At 47.2% G+C, this 26,844-nt stretch overlaps 4 protein-coding genes, 1 non-coding gene and 1 pseudogene across 9 annotated transcripts; 4 read left to right on the plus strand and 2 right to left on the minus strand.

Moving 5' to 3' along the window:
- The first annotated feature begins 6,589 nt into the window (after nucleotides 1-6,589).
- On the plus strand, nucleotides 6,590-10,373 carry LOC120694899 (pentatricopeptide repeat-containing protein At1g13040, mitochondrial-like). Its single transcript, XM_039978214.1, has 2 exons — nucleotides 6,590-9,232; nucleotides 9,718-10,373. Exon 1 carries the CDS (start codon nucleotides 7,021-7,023, stop codon nucleotides 9,007-9,009), a length of 1,989 nt encoding a protein of 662 aa, XP_039834148.1. The 5' UTR covers nucleotides 6,590-7,020; the 3' UTR covers nucleotides 9,010-9,232; nucleotides 9,718-10,373.
- A 3,352-nt stretch (nucleotides 10,374-13,725) lies between these two features.
- Nucleotides 13,726-15,104, plus strand: LOC120694900 (annotated as a pseudogene).
- A 719-nt stretch (nucleotides 15,105-15,823) lies between these two features.
- LOC120694901 (transcription factor TGA2.1-like) lies at nucleotides 15,824-20,665 on the minus strand. 5 transcript variants are annotated; one of them, XM_039978219.1, is made up of 9 exons: nucleotides 20,161-20,665; nucleotides 18,594-18,774; nucleotides 18,092-18,175; nucleotides 17,948-18,007; nucleotides 17,437-17,514; nucleotides 17,292-17,343; nucleotides 16,897-17,168; nucleotides 16,542-16,787; nucleotides 15,824-16,390 (listed from the first exon to the last, which is right to left on the minus strand). In XM_039978219.1, exons 2-9 carry the CDS (start codon nucleotides 18,657-18,659, stop codon nucleotides 16,244-16,246), a joined length of 1,005 nt encoding a protein of 334 aa, XP_039834153.1. In that variant the 5' UTR covers nucleotides 18,660-18,774; nucleotides 20,161-20,665; the 3' UTR covers nucleotides 15,824-16,243. The 5 variants fall into 5 exon arrangements, with proteins under 5 accessions (XP_039834153.1, XP_039834152.1, XP_039834150.1 ...); XM_039978218.1 differs by having other exon boundaries at nucleotides 17,280-17,343; nucleotides 18,594-18,775; nucleotides 20,168-20,587; XM_039978216.1 differs by having other exon boundaries at nucleotides 17,280-17,343; nucleotides 20,161-20,587.
- Nucleotides 20,666-21,092: 427 nt separating this feature from the next.
- Nucleotides 21,093-21,165, plus strand: TRNAA-CGC. Its single transcript has one exon. It is a non-coding gene; the product is annotated as a tRNA-Ala (tRNA).
- A 114-nt stretch (nucleotides 21,166-21,279) lies between these two features.
- Nucleotides 21,280-24,487, minus strand: LOC120694902 (rhodanese-like/PpiC domain-containing protein 12, chloroplastic). Its single transcript, XM_039978221.1, has 8 exons — nucleotides 24,136-24,487; nucleotides 23,794-23,919; nucleotides 23,543-23,634; nucleotides 22,943-23,043; nucleotides 22,746-22,856; nucleotides 21,966-22,074; nucleotides 21,710-21,760; nucleotides 21,280-21,606 (listed from the first exon to the last, which is right to left on the minus strand). The coding sequence occupies exons 1-8, from the start codon at nucleotides 24,374-24,376 to the stop codon at nucleotides 21,526-21,528; spliced, it is 912 nt and encodes a 303-aa protein (XP_039834155.1). The 5' UTR covers nucleotides 24,377-24,487; the 3' UTR covers nucleotides 21,280-21,525.
- Nucleotides 24,488-24,684: 197 nt separating this feature from the next.
- On the plus strand, nucleotides 24,685-26,798 carry LOC120696269 (SNF1-related protein kinase regulatory subunit beta-1-like). The gene is made up of 4 exons (XM_039979389.1): nucleotides 24,685-24,828; nucleotides 25,351-25,538; nucleotides 25,677-25,839; nucleotides 26,370-26,798. The coding sequence occupies exons 1-4, from the start codon at nucleotides 24,685-24,687 to the stop codon at nucleotides 26,682-26,684; spliced, it is 810 nt and encodes a 269-aa protein (XP_039835323.1). The 3' UTR covers nucleotides 26,685-26,798.
- Nucleotides 26,799-26,844: the final 46 nt, after the last annotated feature.

The following is a 26,844-nucleotide window of genomic DNA, read 5'->3' on the forward strand; positions in this document are numbered from 1 at the left end:
AAAAAGGTACTACTCACTTATCTTCATATGGAATTTCACCGTGATCGTGTCCGCACGATTGGCAACGGCAACAACTCTGCAAAGCTTTCCAGCGTTACAAGGGATAAGCGAGCCAGAGACCACCAATGATGGCTGTGAAGTTGATATGGCACCATCAACTAACATAATGTAAAAGCAGTACTGTTTATTAGCATTCTACTCCATCCACTATCATTAGATAGCCCCTTCAATTCCTTGGAGATATTATTAGTGGATGCCACGCTATCCTTAGTCACTATGACAGTATAAAGATGATGATGGTGCGTGCTCTCTCCTCGATTCCAAAACGAGTGGCACAACCGCGCAGCCTGTTGGAGAGTAGTGTTGAACTACAGGCAGTGGCGGATCCAAAAATAGTTGAAGGGGGGCTGATTTCTTCTTCCTCTCTCTCCCTTTCTTCTTCCTCTTCTTCTTCCTCGTCATTTCTTCTCAAAATTTTGAGGGGGGGCTCAAGGGGGGCTCCATGGTTTTTTGGGGTCTGGAGCCCCCTAGACCCAGTGCTGCCTCCGCCCCTGACTACAGGCGAATTGACAGCTTATTAGGCAAGGAGAAGAAATAGATAAAGCAATCTATCCTTAGTCATTGCAGTTGTTTTTCTTCATGAAAGATTGGCCATTATTTTTTTACCTCTGGTTTGATGGTGAGACTACTGTTTATTTGGAGCTGCATGCCTGCAAGGACGTTGCTATTGACTCTAGTCCGACTGATAATACGCCGCAACCAGGAAGTTACATTGATATAATAATTCAACATATAATTCAACCTACTGTATTATGGTCATGTTTAGCATGGCTCCAACTCCAAATTGCATAGAACTGAGCTATAGCTATATAGCTGCTAAGCCATATATCTATTACTAAAGCGAGTAAGGTTTCCACCCAAATTTTTTGTTTGATATGTTGGTTTGGACCGCCTATGTTATTGACAGGTGGGCCTTAGTCCATCCGGTATGCGAGTCGGACCAACCCTCTCCATCCACGACTCGATCACGTAGATCACTACAAATTAACACACGAGCTGGCACCAATACGTATCCTATACTTATACCAACTTTGTCCTTAGCAACGCACGAGCATAATTGCCTAGTCCAAACTAAATTAGCATTACCACTGCAAGCATGAAAGTGATGGGTGATATGGATGGGTACGGTGTGCCCTAATTGCTAACTAATTCAGTATTCGTAAGTATGTAGCCCAGTGGTCAGCCTGCTTCCAATGCAAGTTGCAAGCGTCTTTGACCCGAATTACTTTCAAATCTTTAGACCCTTCCATGCATCATGTTAAAATGCATGCATGCGTAGATAAGGGCCGGGTCATGTCCAGCACAGTTTAATATGACATTGTTTAGATGCAAAATTTAAAATTCCAAAACTATCTTGAGGCACATGCATAGAGTATTAAATCTACACAAAATAAGAAAAACTAATTGTATAGTTTGCTTGTAAATTAAGAGACGGATCTAATGACCATAATTAGGCCATGATTAGACAATAAATTGCTACAATAAAGCTGTAGTAAACATGTGATAATGATGAACTAATTAGTCTTAATAAATTCATCTCATAGTTTACAGATGAGTTCTATAATTAGTTTTATGATTAGTCTACTCCCTCCGTCCCATAAAACAAGTCATCCTAAAAATTCTAAGACAAATTAACAAGAAGGTAAAATGACCATATTTGCCCCTATATATTATCCATATTTGGCACTAATTGATTCTTGCATGCACATACACTTTCTAAATAGAGTAGGGTGACTTATTTTTTGGACAAATTTTGAATCTCAGGATGACTAGTATTTTGGGACGGCGGGAGTATGTTTAATACTTCAAATGTGCAAAGATTCCATTTCAAAAACTTTACACGTGCATCTAAACCATCTATCGGAAGCAATGCAACCCGGTGCAGCTCGATCTACTGCTTGGTTTGGGTCCCAGCTTATTAGGCCCTGTTTAGATCCATAAAATTTACACTAAAAAACATCACATCAAATGTTTGGATATATGTATAGAGTATTAAATAAAATTTATTTACAAAGCTTTTTGCACGGATGGACTGTAAATCGCGAGACGAATCTAATGAGCCTACTTAATCGATCCTTGATTTGCAACAGTGATGCTATAGTAATCATCTGCTAATCATGAATTAATTGGACTCATAGATTCATCTCGCGATTTACAATCCTTCCATGCAAGAAGTTTTGAAATGGATCTTATTTAATACTTCAAAATAATAAGATTCTGTTTCAAAATTTTTACCTCTAAAGATCTAAACACGGCCTTAGATGCTTGGTCGCTGCCATGCCCTAACGTCTGCTAGCTACTAACTAGGCTGATAGATACCGACAATTTCAGAGAAAACTGGTAGACAGACACAATATACAGTGCAGTCAAATGCAAGCAAGCAAAACCGCTCGAACGTGGTCGCCGAGTCAAAAATTAAGTGACGCGAGACAGCATTTTGTTTGTTTGTTCATGGAGACAAATGATGCGGACGCACCGCATGATGTGATGGAGGTCTTATCATTATTGAGATAATGGTTGGTTATGCAAAGCACGCAGGACTGCCTGATTTGTCAGAGTAGTCGTTCGTACAGCAGCCATTCTTTCAGGACAACGTCTTGACTTTGCGATGCAGTGGAGTGCTAGCAGTGTTGTGCGTGTTAGGTGAGCGACGATTTTCATATGAAAACTACACTGGGTTCGTTTCGGGGATGTGTTTCTTTATGGGAAGAAATTAAACGGCAGGAGTTGTTGCGAGGGTGCAAGTTTCAATGCGAGGTCCATGCAGAAAAGGACATGCCATTTTGTGTGTCATCTTCTATCTTCTAGAACAAGCACAAGGAATTTTACTTAGTTGGCAGCATAATCAGTGGTGGTTGCAAGCATAATACTTACGTATTAGCCAGGTACGGTACGGTGAAGAAGCACTGATGAGATGAATGGTCTTTGCTATCAAGTTTTTGACAGCTCCAACAATCGTATTTGCACGGCTGATGTAAAGGGACAAGCAGTGACAGAAGTTAAAAGTTAACGACACACACAGGTTTACCATGTGCTGAAGGAAACATGTCGTCAGACTTACTTTGAACGAATTATGACTCTGCCTCGGAGACAAACTATATGAAAGGAAGGTGGCCAATAAGTGGGGTTGAATTGGGACTTTTTCAAATTTCTACTTAGTCTTTAACCTAGACTAGTATTGCCCAATCTATAAATTTGAAACCTAGTCACCAGAGCATGCTAGCAAAAAGTCTTTAGGTAGGTAAACACACTATCATGATCATTTTGTCTAGATGTTTGCACACTAGCAAGATCAATACCTAATCAAGAGATCACACTACCATGCAAGTTGTCCTAGTCAAATTACAAGCAATCAAAAGCAAGAATAACAACAAATGGATTTAATTGCTTGAAATAAAAATAAGAGACACGAGACAACCGGATTTTTTCCCGTGGTATCGAGGAGTTGACGCTCCCCCCTAATCCACGTTGGAGCACCCACACAAGGGTATAGCTCCATTGCTTCATCAAGGAGCAAGTGATCACTAAGAATGCTCCTTCTCCATCTCCGGAACGGCGAGTTTCACACCGTGTACAATCTTCTTGTCATGGGGCTCCCACAAACTCCAAGAGCTCACCAAGAACCTCCCGATCACCAAGACCGGCTAGGTGCCGTCAATCACCAAGAGTAACAAGCTCCTAATCCTTCACTTGACCTACACTCAGTTAGCCCTAACTCAAGCACACTTGCTACACTTGCAAAAGATGAATTCTTCAAGGTTGAAGCACAAACAATGTACTAGATCTTTTCTCTTTTGCTCTAAGCACTTGCTCTTCTTCTCAAGGGTGGCCTCAGGTATTCAGGGTGTCAAAGTCACTTCAAATGAGCCAGGGGGTGCCCTTATATAGAGTGGAAAGAGTTACATAGCCGTTGGAAGTCCACTGCAGAAAAATCGAGACCACTGGAAGAACCGACGGGATAGAAAGTGAAAGCATCGGTTCAACCGGTCTCTCTGTGTCCAATTAGTAGCCGTTGGGGTTCTGACACAGTATCCAGGCTTGCGTCATTGCACCGGTGCATGCTCCGTAGGGGCATCGGTTCAACCGGTGCTGAAGAGGTTCACTGATCAACTCAAACAAGCTCTCTGGAACATAGTATATCCAATGCACCGGTGCTTGATTCTGAAGCGTCGGTTCAACCGGTGCTGAAGGCGAGTTGAGGTCCACCAAAACATGCTCTCTGGAACATAGTACATCCAATGCACTGGTGCTTTGCTTTTGACCATCGGTTCAACCGGTGCTATAGAGATTGTTGATTTCTTTTCTGGCATCCAGAGAGATAGACCAACAGGGCGTCGGAACTTCCGCCAAGCATCGGATGCTCTGATGCCAGGGCATCGGTTAAACCGGTGCTGCTGTTTTTCTCTGTTTTCAACTGAATTGACTTGGATTTGAACGTAACTTCGATTGTTTCTTCTTCCAAGCGCTGTGTTAACTTCTATTGACCATCTTGGGTTGTTTTTTAGTGAGTGTGCAAGATTTCTAAGGCCAACTCAATTTTGGTCAAGCTACTAACTCATGAACCCCTCTTAATAGTACGGTCAAGAACTAAAAACTATAAACCCTAGCTAAATCAAGTGTCCTTCATCTCCTTGTGACACTTGAGACTAGAAAGATCCTTAATCTTTTAAAATTGAGTCCTTGACACGCATGGTTGTTCCGAATTGAGGGGTCTCTTTTCACATTTCATATGTGGGACTAATCTAATCATTAATTTTTCCTTCAAAACACACGTTAGTCGCATATAGTTGTCATTAATCACCGAAACTTACCATAAGCATCTATCGGCCTAGATGCACTTCACTATACATGTTGGGCTGATGATGGATCGGTCTGAGTTTGACAATGTTGGAGTTGAATTACTCTGACCGGGAGACAAATCTTGGATGATGGTTCAGTTTGACGAGTACAGCTAGATAGAAATGCTGCGATTCTTCAGTGCTGTCCATGCAGCACTCCAGAACCACACACACTAGACCAATTTGGTCATAGCTATTTTTAGTGGGTAGGAAGGAAAGAAGACTTGGAAAGGAAATGAGAAGAATATATGGGGTCGAGGAGAGGAGAGGAGAGCTGCTCTCTCTATTGCTCTGACCAAAGAGTCACAATCACATTCTGCCTATTCAATTGTTGCGGTCAGGTCCGACAGTGGATACAACAAGATTAATAGAGCTGGCAAACCAAGGGACGGGCATGATCCTATTATGCAAATACTAAGTCAGCTGATAGACTGCAATAAGCTAGTGTCAGCGTCGTGAGTGAGCGCAAAGGCGCTTCAGCTATCCCACTAGAATACTGAAGAACGTCTAGAAGCTGGAGCCGCAAACGTTGCCTTTGCCTGTTCCGACGAGTCAAATTCAGTCTCAGGCTGTCAGGCATACAAATCATACATTGATCCGGTTAAAGGGAGGCAGGGAATGAAACTGCCTTGGAAAGGAACACAAACATACTCCGGCTATTCTTCCTATGAATCCTATCCAACCCCCTACCGTCATTACCAGCAGTACTACTGTAGCGCAATCAGTTCAGGAGAGGAACATGATCGGACAAGCAGCACGTGGTAGCCTTGTGCTTGCTGCTTGTCTTTTTTTTTTCTTTGAAAAGTTGCTGCTTGTCTCTCTTAAAGCAGCAGCAATCCAGGAATCCAGACATAGCTCACTGTTGTTGCATTGCACCCCGGCGGCCCCAGCAGGTCAGGTAAGCAGGTTGAATGAAGTGCCGTATTAATACAGGAGTAAAATGAAGAGGAAAGCTGAGGCATAATTTTCAAGATACCTTACGAGGGGATTAGATGGGCTATATATTAATGATATAGCTTATATAAAAGATAAACCATTATACAAGTTGGTTTTTAGGGTAATTGATGTGGTACTAGTATAAAGCCAGCAATAGGCTAAATTACGAGCCTTACTCTCATCTCAATTATGCAATTTTTTTCTTCCTTTCAAACATATTCCCTCCGTCCTGAAATGTAGGGCATTCTAGAGTTTAAATTTTGTACTAGGTTGAGAGTGAACTAAACCATCTTAATTGTACATCGTTTTCGGGTCTTTTCCAATAGAAAGATATGCATGCAGCCATGTAGGGGGAGGTGCATGGGAAAGATCATTCTACTTTAATTAGCACATATTTAGTTATCCAAATAGAGTCACAGTACTTAGTAATTAGGGTTAGGAGAGTCTTTTCTCCATCTTCATAATCTGTTAGAAAAATTCTATAATGACCTACATTTCAATTCAAGACTGAGGATTTTTCGAGCCTAATAGGTGAGTTTTCCGGTGCATGGCAGCCCCAGAACCTTTACGTAGGCCTCACTCATTCCAGCCCAAGACAGTCTATATTCCTAACTTTTTTAACAAGAAGAAAAAGGCCGCTTCTTCCAATCCTGCGTGGGCCTGATTTTTCAGCCCGGCCTGCAAAGTTGTCATAAGTGGGCCCCTCCCTTTCCTCCCAACACTGTAAAGAAAGTTGTCAGTCTGGCCCAGTGAAGCCCACCAGTAAACAGGCTGGAGCGCCGCTTCGTCCTCGTCTCCGCCACCCTCCCGTCCCGCGCCGTGCCTCCCCTCCACCCACCCAAGCAGCAAGCACGGCAGCCGCCGCCAAGCTACTCCTCGCCATTGCCCGTCCTGCTCCTGCTCCTCCTCCTCTTCGCATCAGTTAGCATCCGATTCTTTCATGCCCGGTGGACTGCCGATCTAATCCGCCAATCCGTGACTCCGGCCGGTTCGGGCTCATCTTTCTCCTTCGTCTCCATCGCGCGGAGGCTAGATCTCGGATGCTGCCGCTGGAGTTGGAATACGAGGCTCTGGTCAAGCTTATCTATCGAAAAGATTGGGGGTTCAACTCAGCTCCCCATGCCCGGCGCTAAGCCCGCCCCTGTCGGCCAGGTGTTCGACCAAACTCCCGGGAGAGGGATCTGTTATGTTCTTGGCCAAACGACCGCCTTGGTCGTCTCAGATTAGCCGGTTCTGCGTCCGCCGCGCCATTTCCTGGATCATTTCGTGGAGGAGGGTGTGGTACAGTGGCGGTGGTGAAAATGCCACACCAGGGACCTCTGGGCGGCTGTCGGAGCTGTTCTGGCCAGTGCGGGTGCACGTCAGTGGCGCTATTGGGCGTGCTTTGGAACGGGGGAGGTGCTCAGATTCGGTGGAGCTGGAGCTGGAGAGGCTTCGTGTCGACCTGGATCCCTTTGTTGTCAACAGGGTGCTCCGGGGTTTGTCAGACTCAGAGACTGCCGTTCGGTTTTACTGGTGGGCAGAGTCTAGGCCGGGATTTGACCATACGCAGTTCGCGATAGCATACATTGTGAGCCTGCTGTTTATAGATGGTAACTTTTATCTGCTGTCAGAGTTCCTCGAGAGAGTGAGGAGTCAGGGGGTGGCACTGCATCGCTCTCTCTATAGGATCCTCTTGTCCGGCTATGTCCGGGCAGGCAAGTTCAATTCGGTCATCCAGACTTTTGATGAGATGGTTACATCCGGCTGTCGTGAGTTTGGCGTGGACTACAACAGGTTCATAGGTGTCATGGTTAAGAACTGTTGCTTCGATTTGGTGGACAAGTATTATGGCATGGCACTTGATAAAGGTTTTTGCTTGACTCCATTCACTTATTCAAGATGGATATCTGCACTGTGCCAATCAGGCAGGATTGGGCTTGTAGAGGAGCTTCTGGCTGATATGGATAAATTTGGGTGCTTTCCAGACATTTGGGCATGTAATATATATGTTGACTATTTGTGTAGACAAAATAGGTTGCATGATGCCTTGAAGATGGTGGAGAAGATGGGGATAAAAGGAACCGATCCAGATGTTGTCACATACACAACAGTTGTTGGTTGTTTATGTGATAATAAGCAGTTCGCAGAAGCAGTCGAGCTTTGGGAAGAAATGGTGAGGAGGGGCCTTAAGCCTGATACCATTGCTTGTGGCGTATTGATATTTGGGTTGTGCAAGAATGACAAGGTCGATGAGGCTTTTGAGCTAGCATTGAGGATGCTGAGGCTTAATCTAGAACTCAGTGTATGTATTTACAATGCCCTGATAAGTGGTTTCTGGAGATCCGGAAGCATTGGCAAGGCCTTCAAAATCATATCCTTCATGCGGAAAAATGGGTGTGAGCCAGATGTTGTCACATATAATATCGTTTTGAATCATTACTGTGACACCGGTATGGTCAAGGATGCTGAAGACTTGATGAAGAAGATGGAAATGAGTGGGGTAAATCCTGACCGGTACAGCTATAATCAAATGTTAAAAGGATTATGCAAAGCTAATCAACTGGACAAGGCATTTGCTTTTGTTGCTGATCATATGGAGGTTGGTGGGTTCTGTGATATTGTATCCTGTAACATACTGATTGATGCATTTTGCAAGGCAAGAAAGGTAAACTCTGCATTAAAGCTATTCAAAGAAATGAGCTATAAGGGAATACAGGCAGATGCTGTGACATATGGAACCCTGATTAATGGTCTCTACAGTGTAGGATATCACAACTTAGCTGAAGAAACTTTTGAGCAGATGTCGAAGGCTCAGATTGTTCCTAATGTTAATCTGTACAATATTATGCTCCACAACCTGTGTAAAGCTGGTCATTTTAAACAAGCTCAGGAAATTTTCTCGCAGATGATTCAAAAGGAAGTATCGCCAGATCTTATTACTTTTAACACACTCATATATTGGCTTGGAAAAAGCTCAAGGGCAATTGAAGCCCTTGATCTGTTCAGGGATATGAGGACTAGAGGGGTAGAACCTGATAGCTTGACCTTTAGGTATTTGATCAGTGGTCTCCTGGAGGAGGGGAAAGTTACACTGGCTTATGAGGTATGGGAATATATGATGGAGAATGGTATCATTCTTGACAGGGATGTTTCGGACAGGCTAATCAATGTGCTTAAATCAAAGAACAAGTAGGAGTAACCTTCTGGAGAGCTTTAGCCTCTTCGGGATCTTTCGCCTGGTTTATGCTCCCTGAAGCTTCATATCATCAGAGGTCAAAGGCCCGAGTCTCTTCAGTTGCTTCTAAGCTCATTGCTGTGTTATTGAACACAGCTTGGCTGAGCGACTTGTTTCAATGCATGCATCAGTGCTGATGGACCTAACCAGAAAGAAGACCACAAGAGAGACAATGGGCAAGGTATTTTTCATTGTCCTTCTGATTCTTTTGAGTAAGCTTTTTATCATATATTCACTAGACATTTAAGCCAGGTAACTGTAGTTGAACAAGTTTATCAAAAAGTCTAGGTACTAAGGTAGTCTGATTCTTGCAAGTTAACTATACAAGATTATCTAGAGCAACAATGCCAAGGTAATGTTTGCTATGGTGCATGTGAACCATGCCTTGTGCTAACTGAAGACCTGATGTTTAGACATAACTTGAACACTGTCACACCCGTTGTAGGGAACTTTTGTCTTTCTGAGTTCTTATTTAAATTTGGTTGTTGTATGGTTTAAAAGTATTTAAACTAGGGAATTTATCCAACACAAATTTCTCTCAAAGGTGCATGTGAACCATGCCCTGTGCTAACTGAAGACCAGATGTTTTGTCTTCCTCCTTTTTCGGCTACGGGAAGGGAAGCATTACCTGGTTTCCTTAATATGAACTTGTCTGCATTTGGACAGGCTAGCTTCAGTGAACTAGTGCAATGTGCTTTATCAATATCAGTAGGTGCCCTGTACTTTGGAGATGAAGAGTTTTGGCAATTGCGAACTGGGTTGAAGGTGAAGAGCCTTGAGTTTCAGCAACAGAGTTTGATATCCTCCAAATAGCGAGACCTAAGGAATTGCTTCGGTGCAACGAGGTTTCCTGCTGAAAATGTTTGGTCGTACAGATAAGTAAGACGCTGATCTGTTGTGCCCAGCTGAACTCATGGGTGAGGCCAGCAAGGCTTGGGCGGTGGATATTGTTTGATAGGTCGAGGCAAGAGCAAACCAGTGCTAGGACATAGCTTATCGTCTGTGGCAAAGCTGCTCGCTGTTGTAATATGTACAGGAGATGATGCCAGATCATTGAAGATGCTTGTGTTTGTTATTGAACTGCAGAAGTTTTGATCTTTATACGGCCGAGGGGATTTCATTCCTCAATTTTGACAGTGGAAGGAATTTGTAGTTGGCCAGCAGCTAGCTGCTGATAAAGAAAAGAAACTGTGTAGGCAGGCTTTACGCCTACTGATGTTGGATCTGTTTGTTGTACAGTACTATATGTGTTGGGAAACATGAAGACGATCGGAACTAAGGTGGTACTAGCTAGTTTGCATGAATTCTGAAGCTTTGCTAAACGATTCTGCCTGAACGCGTTGTGTCATGCATTAATCACTCGTCCTAGCTAGTAGGAATGAATGTATTGTGATTTGTGAAGAAGGCCTGATAATGGATGGCACATGTGGGTTGGGTCCTTGAGTCAATGTCAATCAATCCAATCCATGGTGGAGATTGAGGCCAAGGCTGTCTGGTGTGGTGATCCATGATATAAGTATACTACTGTAATAACAAATAAATTAAACACGATTGATGATCGATCAGTCTCCCTTATCCAAAGCGAGATTTTGTTGGTTGCCATCGTATTCATTCGTATGGATCGATGATGGCTCCATTCCATATTTCCTCTAGTTCCATTCCATGCTAGCTGTTTGCCGACCTGTAGTTTCGTCCCCATGGCAGCCGTCCAAATCGTCGTCGATCGTGCACGTCGCCGGTAGGTAGGACGGTGCACGTACGCGTCGCCGTCTCGGGGGCTGAGGACGCACCGACCACCGGAGATCGTCATCAGTAGTCACCACCTGCTCATCACTAGCTTAGCTAGGGGTCGGTACGGTACGGACGTTGCCATCCACCATTGACCTACCACCGGCAGCAGGTAGCTAGTCAACCTGATCGATCGAGGCCCGCCCGCCTGATTGGTCCACGCGCGCAGCCACGCGTTAGACCGGCGCGGCAACATGATGTGCAGGTAATTAACTTAATTATTTGACCTGACTGACCGTCAAAAGACACCCAGGTCGGTCGGTCGGTCGGTGCGAGCAGTTGGTTCCACTGATGAATCGAAGGAATAACAGAAGAGGCTTCTGCAACTATCATATCGCCAGCAGTTGCTCACAAAAAGCCATGCGATGGCCATGCATCTTCCATTTGGTCCTCTCTGCTTCTGACAACCACCTGAATGCATTGGAATAGATTAGATTTTTCAGAAAAAAAAAGACCTGCTTTATTGGTCCAAGAGATAAGTACTAGCAGCTTAGTATATTCTGGAGTAAATTCCCTGTATGCCATTGAAAAATGTAACCCATCCCTTCTATGCCATTGAAAATTACCTCATCCCTTCTATGCCATCATTTATAATTTTCCATCCCTTCTATGCCATTGCCGTTAATTTATCTAACAGATCCGTTAAAAGGTACAGGGGAAAAGACAATAATACCCCTCCGTTTCCTCACCGCAATTTTTTTCCCCGAGCGTCCCGCCCCTCGACGCAGTTCACCCGGCCGCCATCCCGCCACGCCTCGACGCGCTCCGCCCGCCGCCTTCCGCCGCGCACGCACGCGGGCCGCCTTCCGCTCGCCGCTCGTGCACGCCCACGGCTGCGCCCGCGTGTGCTCGCCGCCTCGATTCACTGCGCATGAGGCCGCCGCCGGCCGCAGGGGAGGTAGCGGCCATCGAGCTCCACCGCCGCGCGGATCTGCGGCCATGGCGAGGCGCGCGCAGGCTCAAGGAGCTCGGCGGAGCTCGCCGCCGCCGGGGTCCCCCGCGGCGAGGGAGGAGGACAAGGAGGGGCGGCGCCGCGCGAGGAGGCAGCGGAGCTCGCTCAGCGGGGAGGGATGAGGGGCGTGCTGACCCGGCCCGCAGCTCGCCTGCCCGCGCGGCGGCGCGAGCTCGCCCAACGGCGAGGGAGGAGGGGCGCACTCGCTCGGCCCACAGCTCGCCCGCCCGCGCGGCGGCGTGGAGCTCGCCCAGCGGCGAGGGAGGAGGGCCGCACTCGCCCGCCCGGCGGCAAGGGAGGAGGGGCGCGCCGCCGGGAGAAGGGGCGCCGGTGGCCGAGCTCGAGCTCGAGCGCGCCGACGGAGGGAGCAGGGGCCTCCGCCGCCTAGCTGCGTTGGATCCGGCGAGGGGGAGGGAGGAGCCGCCGCCACATCTTCACCTCGCCGCTGCGGCCACGCGCCGGCCGCCCTCCGCCGCAGGCCGGCCGCCGCCGCGCCGCGCAGGTCGTGCCGCGCCACGCAGGCGGGGCAGGCCGCCGCGAAGGCCCCTACGCTGGCCATGGGAGGCGAGGCAGGCCAGGCCGCGAGCCGGAGAGGGGGGCGAGGAGCGCCGCGCGAGACGGTAGCGGGGAGGCGGAGGCCGCCCGAAGCGCGCGTGCACGCCACCCCGAGCACTCGCTCTCCGGAGGCCGCCGGCAGGCCGAGAGTCCGGCGCCGCAGAGGAGAGAAAGCGAAGTCACAGGCGAGTGTGTTGCCGGGGCGCCGGACTGAAGTGGGACGCGCAGCATGACAGCGAAGGGAGCAGAGGAGGCCGGTGCGGGGCCGGTGCGGGCCGGTGCCGTCCGCGAGAGCCGGCCGCCGCCGGTGCGGGCCGTGCACACGCCGGGACGAGCGGGCGGCGAGACGGGGCGGAGGCGGAGCCGAGGCCGGGCGGAGAGGCGGCGCCGCGGCCGGCGCGGAAGAGCTCCGCCACAGTCGACGCGAGCTAAGGACGCGTGGGCACCTCTCGTGCACGCGCCCCTCCACGCGCGGCTGCAAGGGCCCCCCGTGCACCACAGGGAGCTCACGACGGGGCGGATCTGCTGACGGCGAGGCCCCTCCACGCGCGGCTGCACGGGCCTCCCCTTGCGTGCGCAGCTGTTGGCATCGGGGGATAAGGTGACGGAGGGTTATTTTGGTCTTTTCGCCATAAGCTTTAACGGATCTGTTAGGGAGAGTTAACAGCAATGGCATTGAGGGGATGGAAAATTAAAAACGATGGCATAGAAGGGATCAGCTAATTTTCAATGGCACATAAGGGATCATCTCAATTTTACAATGGCATACAGGGAATTTACTCTATATTCTGACGATTCATTGCTGCTTTATGGAGGAAAAAACATTGATCGGTTGTAAGCAAAAGAAGGCACAAAAGTTACGAGACACCTGCTTTGTTTCGGAAATAAAGACAGTAGTGGATATATAATGCATGCATGTGATCGATCTTCAAAATATAATCAAGGCACCGAATCAACAATCTAATCTCCATTTCCGTTTGATCATTTTCAGAATTCAAGATATATAGGGAAAGTCATTGCCATGAATTGAATGAAATCCGAAATGAAATAAAGGAATCCAAGAAAATAAATCATCAAGAGCACAGAAAGGTAAGGATCCGGCCGGTGAAATGGTATAGGGGCGCGGGGCGCCAGATGGAGACTGGAGCCGTACGTAGCGATCTCCGGCGCCTTCCCGCGATTTGATGAAATGATCTTTAATCTGTTCCCCTCCCGTCCTTTGCATCGGGGCCGTCCGCTCCCCCGGCCCCGACACGCGTACGGCCAGGATTAGGATAGGATCCCACGCGGCAACCGGCAGAACCGGCGCTGGTGGACACGACCAGATATCGCTGCCGGCTGCGCGCGGGATGCCTACTATAAAAAGCACGGCGGCCTCGATCGCTTGCCCAGGCATCATCCATCCATCGTTCATCATCATTCATCGATCAAGCGCACGCACACACACAACCACAACCACAACGAGAGAGTTTAATTAGTTTTCTGGAGAGGAAGCTAGCTAAGGGATCGGAGGGCGTACACGATGATGAGCAGCAAGCAGCAGCAGCAGCAGCAGCAGCAGGCGGCGCCGAATAATAAGCGGCGGGCGTACGTGACGTTCCTGGCCGGCGACGGCGACTACTGGAAGGGCGTGGTGGGGCTTGCCAAGGGCCTGCGCCGGGTGCGGTCGGCCTACCCGCTGGTGGTGGCCGTGCTCCCCGACGTGCCGGAGGAGCACCGCCGCAAGCTGCGCGGCCAGGGCTGCGTCGTCCGCGAGATCCAGCCGGTGTACCCGCCCGAGAGCCAGACGCAGTTCGCCATGGCCTACTACGTCATCAACTACTCAAAGCTAAGAATATGGGAGTTGGTGGAGTACGAGCGCATGGTGTACCTTGACGCTGACATCCAGGTGTTGGACAACATCGACCACCTGTTGGACCTGGACAAGGGCCGCTTCTACGCGGTGATGGACTGCTTCTGCGAGAAGACGTGGAGCCACACCCCGCAGTACAAGATCGGCTACTGCCAGCAGTGCCCGGAGCGCGTGCCCTGGCCGGAGCAGCAGCTCGGCCCCCCGCCGCCGCCCTACTTCAACGCCGGCATGTTCGTGCACGAGCCGAGCCTGGGCACGGCCAAGGAGCTCCTGGACGCGCTGGTGGCGACGCCGCCGACGCCCTTCGCGGAGCAGGACTTCCTCAACATGTTCTTCCGCGACGTGTACACGCCCATCCCGCCGGTCTACAACCTGGTGCTGGCCATGCTGTGGAGGCACCCCGACAAGGTGGAGCCGCTCGCCGAGGTCAACATCAAGATGGAGGTTCACGGGGCAGGAGCCCAACATGGAGCGCCAGGACATCAAGATGCTCGTCGCCAGGTGGTGGGACGTCTTCAACGACGACAGCCTCGACTACAAGGGCGACGACGCCGACCAGCCGCTGCTGCGCCAGGCTCTGGCGGAGGCCGGCGCCGCCAACTACTTCCCGGCGCCCTCGGCGGCCTAATAAGTACGTAGGAGTATATATTATTAGGGGGTACCGGTCTGGTCCACATACAGACATACTTTACTACAGGGTTTTGGTATTTTACATCTAGATCATGAGTACGCGCGTAGTGTACTCGTCTGAAGTATTGATCTGCAGGTTTCGCCAACAAGCTAGTACTGCTCCATCTTTTCTTTTGAAAAATTGTGGGGAAAAACAAGAGTTAGTTTGTACGACGACGTACTGCATGCATTTTGAAACCAATTATATTAATAATAATATAAATATTTTTTATAATTTCATGGTACGGTTATTAGCTAGCTAGTTTTGTTTTGTCTTGTCCCTACTAGCTACATATATACGTTTGGCTCATGCTTGAGCATCGGTCAATTCTCTTTGTTTAATTTGTTGCTGCTTTTATTTGGTGATGAGTTTAATTAACCGCGTGTATCGTTCGAATATAATTGGCCTGATGAACTGAGTCCATGTCCATCGCTTCCGCGCTTCGGACGATCGACCAGCTGCCTCGCTACGGTCGGGCCGGTATTTTGGCTGGGTCCTTCCTGTTATAGTCTGCACTGCTGTCGGTCTGCAGCCGCCCGGCAAAGCATCCTGCAACGCATGTCTCCATTGGCTAGGCGAGGAGACGGACTGAACCAGCAACGCTGCCCTGCAGCTGGCCCAATGTCGCCGCGACACGCTGCAGAGGAGATCCTCCGCTCCGGCTTCCGTCGCTCTGCAGCTCTCAAACCGGACACCCAGCAACCTCCGGATCAGACAGAGGACTGCAAAGTGTAAAATGGGTCCATATGGCACTTCACCCCATTTTTTGATAGATAGCAAGCTCTACTACTGATCGTATGCGATGCAATTAACACGACACGAGCAACCACCGCTGATGATTATCTCATGGATGCCTTCCACTCCCACTACTGCTGTCGTATCAATATAATAAGACCGCCACAACTGTAATAAACCAGCAGTCATAGTCGGCTTATCGTCAGAAACAGCAATCAAGTACATAAACATAATCATTATGCCACAAGCAAACTGGAGATTCTGAGATGCGATAATACCAACATATAACAACCAAGGGGAGACTCTTATTACTCTCTTTCTCTTCCCATTCTGCCCCCCATGTCCCAGGAGTTACATTTAGGACTAATAAATCAATTTCTAACCATTACAAACAACAGAGCACTGATCCTGATTCCTCTAATCATTATTGCTAATACACCCACAAATCACCATAACTTACAGGATTAACCTACTTGTACACCACCTTAAGTACAATTCGGACCAAGCAGCAGCTCAAAGTAATTGTACAATCAAAAACCAAGTCGCCAGCGAGCTGTAACTGTAATGCATCGTCGTGAACGAGTGCGCCATAGAATTCACCACACCAGCTCATGGAACTCAACATTGCAGCAATCCTTGGTTATTCACGTGGCCTAGCAAGCCACAGAGAACTTAAAGCACGCAACCGAGAAAAATAGTCATGGATAGCAAGAAGAGCACGGGAAGCCTGTCGGATTGTCAGAATCCGTTGCATTTGATGCAATGTCTGCTGTCGCAGATTGTCCGCCTGCAGAAATTAAACAGAATTACTCTTCAGGTTTTTTTTTAAAGCAACAAAAACCAAACAAGCAGTACATAGATAAGTGATCGCCTAAAACTACATTGGTTGTCAATAAATGCTGACATATTTCCTACAAGGATAAGGAGAGGATGCTTGCCTGCCGAAGAAAATTCTCAAGTGTCCCAAGTTTGCCCATGGCCATGGCCATCTGACCCATGTAGTTTGCCACATTGCCTGAAGAACCTGATGGACCAAGAGATCCAGCCAAAGTCTCTGCCAATGATTGCTGCAGCGCTTCCATGCCCTGTGACAATGCATCCTCTGCCTGCTGGGAAGATTGCTGGAGGTTGGTCAATCCCAGCAATTGCTGCTCAGTTAGGGGCTCGAGGTGATTCGCTAGGAGCTGAAATTGAATGATATATATATATAGAGCAATCAGTAATCTTCTATCCCCGATGAGAGCATAGAAATAAGAAAAAAGAACAAAGCCTGAGAATGAATCCTTCGCTCACCTTTAAAAGCTCAGATGGACGAAAACCCCCAAGCCAGAGGAAGCACCTTTCTGCAGGTGTCTTCCACATGCCTGAAAGTATATGAAATACATCAGCCTTCGCAGCAACACCTTTGACCTTGAATATTTCATCATAATGTGCCATTATGCCATCTACAATAAGTCGTAGATCACTGTCACTTGCATGAGCATTCACTGCAGTCCTCAACTCATTTATCTGCTTATTTTGCTCCTCTAGCCATCTAGTATATTCTATGTCAAAAGTCAACGCTCCTGCAAAGATATGTTTATAATTTCAGATGCACTTCCAATGACAAAGACGGCGCCCAATCATGATAGATTAATCAAATCCAAAAACATTTAGAGCCACACAGATATAATAACCTGAAACATTACCATTTCCACTCATGGCATGGGTTTGGTCGCCAGAGCTGGAAATGAAGATTCCCTGCAAGAAATATTCAATATTGTCAAAATAACAGTACAAAGGTACCATTTTCCAAGCACCCAGTAAACATACATGCAGCCAAGAAAGAAATACCTGCTGGCGAGCTTTCTGGAGCTCCTGCTCCAGTTGCGCAAGTTTCAGCTTACTGCTCTCTAGCTGTTGCACATATGCCTTCAACCAAACAAAAGAGAGACACGGTAGGTTTTTAGTGGCCTTAGAAAAACATTCAATATAGTAGTCCTCATGGCAAATGAAAAGGAATAAGTGGTGGAAACTAGCAACTATTTAACATAACCCAATTGTGTATTTATGGATAATTAAGGATTTATTGGAGTTTAAATTAAAATGAAGCGGTCTCTTGCCTGTTGCATTGTGAGTTGAATTCTAAATGCAAAGTCCCCATTTATTACACAATAGACATAACAGAAAAGAAAACAGACTCGTAATGACATAAAACTACAGAACACAGTAACATGAGGTTCAACATATTGCATATCATTGGAGATTGGACATATAAAATTAGATGCCCAGCTTAATCAGGCTATATAACTAATGTATATTTCCAAATAATAATTGCACTAGAGTGAGGATGAAAGTTTGATACCTTTTTCCTCAGCCGACTTTTTCTTGCTGCCTCACGATTTTGGGCTAGCCGTCGCAAGGTCTATGATATGAAAAAATCACAAATGCAGTTAACAATCAATGCATGGTTACAAGGGAACTTGAGGAAAAAAGAACTAAATATCACCTTTTGGTCCAAAGGTTTGTCGGACCTATCAGACCTATCAGAAGAATTAGAAGGCACAGCTGCCACAATTTGTCCGTTTTCCATCTGCAAATGTTCCGTTAGGCATAACTAAAGCATCAGACAGGCACACAAATTTTCTCATAAAAGTATCAACATATAGAGGTGTACCGTTAATGGATTTTCGAGGTTCAAAGGGTACATGAAAATCTTTATAGAGCAAAAGGATATCTACTAAAAATTATTGGTCAAGCAGAATGTATTGGCCTATACTCTGGTAATTATGATACTTCAGAGTATCAACTCAAATATTGAATGCTGGTATTTAATTTGTTGGCAGGCATAGTGTGACAGACTTACAGATGGTAGCCTATGTTTGGTCCAAAACAAGTATATATATCAGAAGAATATGGAACACATGTAGATGTGATGCTCCAATGGCTGGCATCAGCTTGAAATATATCCAGAGAAAAAAATAACATCATAACTAAGAAAAAGGAAATACCCTCTGATTCTTGTCGTTGTCTTGTAAAACAGTTGAGGTGTCAGTCCTTGAACTAGCATCTGCCATCACTGGGCCTTGCAGGCAACGGTTGCCAGGAGACAGCAAATCACTTTGCTATCTCCTTCAAAGTTGCAAGGTGACGAGTGGCCTAATGTTTGACGTGATTGATCAATGTTGAAATCTATTCATGCCATGCAGTGAAAAAAAAAGAGAGGAGATTATTTTTGTGAAATCAGCAAGTAGCGCATAGCCTGAATTATTAAATGCATACGACTCACAGAAACACTTGGGCTTAGGGCCTGTTCGGTTTGCTTTAAAACCGGGTGGAATGGAGTGGAATGAGGGGGGATTGAATCCTAAAGTGAATTGTTTAGGATTCAATCCACTTCATCCCACCCCATTCCACCTAGTTTTGAAGAAAACCGAACAGGACCTTACTTGTTTCCACGACAGTAGTTGCTCGGGCTTCATTGCAATCATAGGAAAAAAGTGCTATTCTATATTAGGAAACATAAAGTACCATCTAAAGTTAACACATAGGAACGCAAAAAACACAGCCACGTTGCTGTATTTTTGTGGATCCGGAGGGAGGGAGGCCTGCCTGCCCTACAAGGAACCCGACCGGACCACAGCAACGAGGGTAGTGCTACAGCTACTCCCCGAGTGGCACTGCACGTCTCGACGTGGGGCACTAGGGTACGGGGATTCAGTAGAACATCCACCCACAATTAAAAAAAAAAGGCGCGGCAACACAAATCGCAGCAACGTAGTATTTGAGTATCCAACCCAGAGAGACGGATTTGGGCTGAATTGCTGGCACAAAAGAAGAGCAGAGAAGCAGCAAGTGCTAACACAATCCAGCGCAGCGAAGTAAGGTAGGGCTTGCTTACCACCACCAAGCGAGGGAGCCAATCGAAGCCCGGATGGATCTGCACTTCCGGTAGCAATCGAGGAGAGGTGTTGGAGGGGGACGGAGCAGGAGACAGAGAAGAAGAATTCGAAGGGGCCCCCGTCGTGCTCCGGTGCAAGGAGAGACGGCGGGAGCTGAGAGCCTGGAGGAGGAGGGCGCCGGCGACGTGGTCGCCCCGGCGGTGACAAATTGAGGTGGGGAGGAGGAGGACAGGCAGGCTGGTGGAGAGGATTCTCTCGAGTCAAGTACTCTCCCCCCTCGCCTAGACCCTAGTGGTGGGCATCGGGTGCCCCTGCCCACAGAGAGCAGCGCTAGCCTTGAGGGAGGGCGATCGCAACCGTCCAAGCTACATCCAACGCACTGGAATCACACAGCCGACAACGCTGACTTGTTCTCCCCATCTGCTTCTGCTTGCTCCTTGGTCTCAATCTCAATGGACTTATTATTTTGGCAACCAGAAAGCATCAATTCAATCAAGAGTCCGTGATAATCTATTATTTCGAACGAGCAAATTCAACAGAAATATACTAGTAAATAAAATTGGCAATCGATGCAGCCAACCATGTCGATTAGGCAAAGCATGATGAACCCGAACAGTAGAGAAGGTCGTGGAATCGGAGAGCGAAAAAAAAACAAAAAAAAACTGAGAGAGCATACCGTGTTCGTGTGTGATCGTTTGGGCATGCCGCCCGGCGGGAGGGCCACGGCCGTGGAGAGACAGCGCGCTGCCTTTGATTGCTGATTGTGCCGGCGGGCGGAGAAACGGGCGAGGCGAGGCGAGCTCTAGCTGGGAGAAACACAAGGCACCACGGAACCGGCGGTGGTACCGAGGGAAGGGAAGGCAGACACCACCCCACCTGGCGTCGAACCGGACGGACGACGGCTTACTTACTCCCGGAGGAAGCTGGCGGCGCGGCGCGGCGGAGGGGAGGAGGAGCCGTCGCGATTTGGGGAAGCTTCCAGAAGAGAAGAGGCTGCTGCCTGGTGGTGGTGGTGGAGGAAGGAAGGCGCCGCCCGACCCGAGTGATCGATGGATGCGAGGGGGAAGAGTGGCATGTGGGTCCCGCCCGGCGGAGGAGAGGAGGAGGTGGGGGTGGTTGGTAATGGTTGGCGTCGCGTGAGCGTGACGTGATGAGACTTGCTTGCTGGATTAGGTGGCGCTTCCTTGGCCGGCTCCGGCTGCCTGCCTTTCCTCACCAACAACTCCTCCCTTCCCTAAAAAAATACTAAATAATAAAAATCCTCCCTCTACCTGAGGGCTGCCTTCGTCCTTCTCCTTGCCCTGGCGGCTAAACTAACGGTTCTCCCTAATGGATAGGATAGCACACACCGGGCGGAGCGGATGTGAAAGCGAGTCCTTCGTCAATAGCCAGCGCTTGATGGCAATGTTCGTCCTTGACTCACCATCCACACAACGTCAAAGAGTTGAAGGCCGGCAGGGTTTCAAAATTATTTGCTTGGGACCTGCCTGGGACTCCAACATATTCCGCGCGATTAGGCAAAGCTGGTGACGTACACGCGCCATGCACGATACGACCCCTGCTTGAGCCTGACAGTTAACTAAGAAAAGTTAGTGAGGCTGTCACAAAGGGGGTGTAGCTCATATGGTAGAGCGCTCGCTTCGCATGCGAGAGGCACGGGGTTCGATTCCCCGCACCTCCACTCCATTTTATTTTTTTCACTTTCACATTTCACTTGATGATTTGCCATGACTGGTAAAGAACATCTAATAAAGCTCACAGTGGCCCACCTGAAACTTCCCGATGCCATGGTTCATCCAGCAAGCTATTCATGTATCTCTTTTTTTTATTTAAACAAAAGAATTGCCGTATACATTTCGTCCATAGGGTCTCTAATAAACTTCTAAGACACAGTGCCAGGGGAAAAAAAATTGAGCTCTTGATTCTGGCATCGGTCACAAGTCAACTATTGCCAAAATCCTAGAATGATGCACAGATTTTTTATTTTTTTTTTATATATGAAAATCTCCTGGGACATGTTCACGATTTCAATCAGGGTCCTCTAGTAAGTTGGGACAGAGGAGTCGGCTTTAACCGCATATGCATGAATCCCACCAGAGACATTGTAAACTTTTTTGAAACCCTGCAAAATGATGGAACAAGAGGATTACAATGCAATAACGTTTGCATATTGAATGAAGAGTAACAGCATCCTTACGCAGGAGTTATAGACGCACTATAATTACCTGTGACTGCAGCCATTTAGCCACCTGCATGGAGCGCATGCCATGGTGGCACTGAAACAAAACCAGATGGCAAAGAGTCATTGAATAGCATTATGCAATCCTGCTAATGTATATAACAACAAAGTGTCCAATGCTACTTCTTTAGCCAATCGCCTAACCAGCTCAATCTTATTCATAGTAAGTACCGGTGTTTTTTTTTCCTGTTGAAGTTTAAACAGGAACAGTGCTAGTGCTTCAAGCATGGAAATGAATTTACCAGCACATAAGTGTCCTTCTGAGGATTGAACTCATCGGTCATAACTGGTCCCCAGGTCCCAAATTGGCGGAGCGGTAGAACTTTGAAGCCTAGAAGTGAAGCTTTAGCCCTGCCATACAGGTAGTAGAAATTCAACATCGACCCAAATGGAGTGAAAATTAAGAAAAGAATGGAATTGAATTGAGTAACCACCATAGCATTCCCTGGGAAATGCAATAAAACTACATACTAGCTGAATCAAATAACTGTACGCCAACATTCGTGTGCGGCAAGTATGAGAGGAATGACCTGCTCTAAAATTTGTGCAGCAGGGATGTTGCAAGTATGAGGGGGTAACATACTCAGAAGTCCCAAATAAATGTTTGCTTGTTTTCACAGCTTTCGCCTGATAATTTACAAAGTTCATAATTGTTGATCAATCTAACATTTACGATTCAGTGCATTATCTGTGAGATCACGACAATGTACGGATGGGACTCTTAAATGAGGACAAGTCCCAACTTTATCATTCCGGTTAACACATAACCTATCGCCATCTCGCAAAAACAAAAAATAAAAAACATACAGCCATTGTATAAGTTATTGTCCTTCTTACCAGAATGCAAATATCAGCAAAGTATTTGCATCCTCATTCATGAATGCAGATCTAAAATTCAAGGACAAGAGCCACACATATCTCACATACAAAGTTGGGGTACTAATGATAAAATGGCATATTATTTTGATCATTGTGTGACTATAGCTGAGACAAAAAGGAAGTACAATGGTGGAATGTCTTACACTTCATCAGGCTCCCGAACATCAATCAATTGAGCTTCTTCGAGAAAACTAGGATCTTGCATTTTCGTGTGAAGCTCCTCCGGGTCAATGTCTTGCAGAATGCATTGATCCCTGGCATTCAGTTAGAAAGATATCAGTTGCTGCACATGCATGCCAAATAACCATTACACAGTAATTTCAAAGTTAGTACAATCTACCTCTCAGCAAGAACTTGCAATAAATGCCATCCAAATTTTGTCTTACACCGTACAACTTTATTCAAAGGAGCACTAAATGCTGCCTCCTCGAATTCTGGAACCTGTCCAATGCAAGTTTGAAAGTTCAAACTACAACCGAACAAACAGTACAAAAGCATATAAATGGCAGGACATATGAATGGATGAAAACCTAGACAGATAATTTGTGCCAAGGCTTCCATTTTGATTTTTGACACGTGGAAGAATGAAGTGTCTATACCAAAACAATATTATTTTAGTTTTTTTTATCATTATTCGACTGATTCTATGCTGCTGACAACTCCTGACTTTTGCAAGGAGTAAATTCCTTGTTACACTACGTAAGTCAACCGAGTGTCACAGTAGCCCAACACAATGTAGTGTGAAGCATAAAATTTCCAATTTCCTGTACTAACTTAATGGACACTACCCAGGTAAAGGAGATAATCAGTTTATGGCTACATTTAGGTAAACGGCAGGATTATTCAAACAGAAACGATATGCAGATGTCATGTGATACTTTTTTTTTTGAAAATTATACTGTGTACTACCAGTATTCTAGAGAACAAGTTAGTGGCGTACCATCTGTCCCTTTCGAACCCACCCAAGCATTCCACCATTTTCCTTTGATGGGCATAAGGAGTGCTCAACAGCTAAATCACTCAAGTCTGCCCCTGAAATTTTGAGAAATGTCATTTTCCTGGTAAATGCATATATACGGAATTAATCGAAGTTGTGTATGTAAGCTGGGTACACTAAATATGACAATGCAAGGTAGATTAAAAGATGATCCAAAAGTAGAGATAAAAGGTTGTATAAGAACCAGAAGGTACCTCCTGCGATGATGCTCTTTTCAAGATCGACCAGAAGCCTGACATCCTTGTCAGCAACAAGCAAATGCTGGACTAGCAACTCTTTCCCCTCTCTCTGACTAGCGCTACTGGCAGCGGTGCAGAAAACTAAGCAACAAAGCTTCGTTTCAGTTAGTCGATGGTGACCAGTACAGGAACCACAAGGCACGTGCAAGTCGTAGAATCTGGTGAACAGGATACTGATGGCAGTACTAGACGGCTAATAATACATAGGAAGGAAGGAAGAGAGAGAGAGAAAACACAAACCCCCCTAGAATGAATCATTGGACCAGTAGAGACTGTTGAGAAACGATCCTCACTCACCCCTCGTGGTAGGCCTGGAGCTGCTGCCGGTTCCGGTTCCGGTTCCCCCGAGACGCGAGGGCGCGTTCCACCTGGCGGAGAGGGAGGCCGGCGGCGGCGGTGCAGACGCCAGAGGCGCGAGGGCGGCGGGCGGGGAGAGGCGCCCGAACCTCGGAACCGAGGTCGCGGGAGCGGAGGAGGGGGGCGGGGAAGGGCACGGGAGCAGCGCCGCTGCGCCTGCGCGGGCTCGAAGACCGAGCATGGCCGCGCGTGCCGACGGAGGGGTGAGAAGGGGATGAGTTTTTTTTTTTTTTGAGCGGAGAAGGGGATCTCGAGTTGGATGGGGTTCCGTGTTGTTCACTGCCTGCTGCGCTGCTGCCCAGCCTCCTACTCTCAAGGAGAAGTGGCTGGGCTTTGTTTTGTTTTGTTTTGTTTGACAAGGCCCGATGCTCGTGGGCCGAAAGAAAGCCCACGTCACACGCACACCCTACTGGGGCGTGGGTCGCAGGCAGCAAGACAAGAGACGCTCGCCTCGCCCTCGCATCGCATCGTCCAGACAAGAAAAGGGAGATGGGCAACGCCAGCGGCAGGGCGGACGACGCCGCCGACGCCGACATGGACGAGGGCTTCCGCGCCGTCAACCATGTGCGAGGCGGCGGATCCCCGCCGGGGAGCCCCCCGAGGCCGCATTCGCCGCGCATGTTCGTGCCCCAGGTATGTATCTAGTACCATCAGATCAATTCAGTTCCGTTCAGATCACGTCGTCGTCTCGCTCGTCCGGCGCCCCGGGTCTACTTGTACTAGTTGCATGATGGCTTGGGATCGATTCTTTAAATTTTGGCGTCGTCGTGATTCGCGTGCTGCCAGAAACACAAGTGGTGGTACGGTTTTAATTTGTTGCGACCTAGTTGCGGCTTCGATTTATTGTTTTTCAGGTTTGTTGAGGGCTCTGGAAGGCCCATTACGTCAGAAAGGTCCGGGGTGTTTGCTTCAGCCTTATTATTTCTTAATTACTTGTCTCAACATATGTTTGTACGTTGTACCTGAAATTTTCTCCATGTTTGATCAGTATATAATTAAGGGGTGTTTAAGGCAAAATGGCTGGCTGCTCATATGCTATATATGTAGCCTTCTTCATCTCCTGCATTCATAATTAACCTCAACTTTTATTTCTTCATCCCACAAACTCATTTCATTCCCCAGTAAATAAATGAGCTCACATCTTTGATATTGCAGAGTCCTGTGACTCCACTGCAAAGGGCTGCAGAAGTACCTCCTCCTGTGTTCAACCAAATATTGATGAATCAACAACACGACGATTCTGGTTATGGCCCGCCTCAAAAGAAAATTCCTACCTTGCTCACGTGGACTCTTGGAGGGAGGAACATCTACGTTGAAGGATCATGGGATAACTGGACATCAAAGTACATACAGTCATTAAACCGTTAAGAGAGATATATATGTGCAATGCATTTTTCATAACCCTAATTCGTCTTACCCATATATACATTAGAAGGGAGCAGATTCTAATTCTGATTATGATTCTGTTATATTATATATAGGAAACCTGTCGAAAAGTCTGGAAAAGATCACACCATTCTGCTGATGCTTTCATCCGGAGTTCACCGTTACAGATTCATTGTAGACGGAGAAAGAAGATTCATACCCGATCTTCCCTGCGAAACTGACAACATGGGTCAGGTTGTCAACCTTGTAGATGTCCATGTAAGTATTATATATATTCTCCCGTTCATACCAACTATATATTGGATGGATCACCGCAAGTCACTGTTTGAGCTTGAGCTTTACCGAACACAACATGCAGCTTGCTTAGTGTTTATAAAAAAAATATAGGTCGAAAAGAGATTTGACCACAAGGAATCAGGGCATATATATGTAAATGTACTTGGAAGATTTTCAGTTCTGCATACACTTTACATGATTAAAATCATAATATATAGCCGGTCAAGTCCATCTTCTGTCTGAAACTATTGTTGTCGTCATCCTTTGTTGATTGTTAGTACGAATCAATCAATTACCTGACATAGCAATAATTTCTGATTGGCCTTCCGATGGAGAGAAACTAACCCGACACGCAGTTAATTTTGACTTACAAATAGTTAAGTTCCAAGAAAGAAATCAGGCTGCATGTATTTACTGTTCGTTGGTGAAAAATTAAAGAAAAACTCAGTTGTCCGATCCATTTCATAAATAATATATATGTAGTCTGACTTTCTTGTTTGTTTGCCATGCAGGACTTCATTCCTGAAAGCGTGGAAAGTGTATCTGAGCTCATGGCTCCGCCCTCCCCGGACTCGAGCTACGGCTTCCATGTTCCCGGTGAAAAGGAGTTCGCAAAGGAGCCTCCTCAGCTGCCGGCTCAGCTCTACCTCGGCGTGCTGAATTCTCGGAGCTCTGAAGAAGGCTGCGCGAGGCCGAGCCACGTCGTCCTCGACCACCTCTACATCGAGAAGGGCTGGGGCTCGCAGCCGCTCGTCGCTCTCGGCTACACTCACAGGTTCCGCTCCAAGTACGTGACCTGCGTCCTCTACAAAGCCATCGAGCGATAGCTAGATAGCTTCCATCATCCCTGAGCCAGCAACTAGCTACTACTCATTCAGGTTTACAATTCTTGTCTGCTCAATTTGTTTATCTGCTCGTGACCTAAACAGGTCGGTGCAAATGAACGTTTCAGCTGTCAGAGCTTAGCATTTCTGATCCTTCATTATT

This window comes from Panicum virgatum, chromosome 2K (assembly GCF_016808335.1).
Source record: "Panicum virgatum strain AP13 chromosome 2K, P.virgatum_v5, whole genome shotgun sequence".
Classification (NCBI taxonomy): Eukaryota; Viridiplantae; Streptophyta; class Magnoliopsida; order Poales; family Poaceae; genus Panicum; species Panicum virgatum.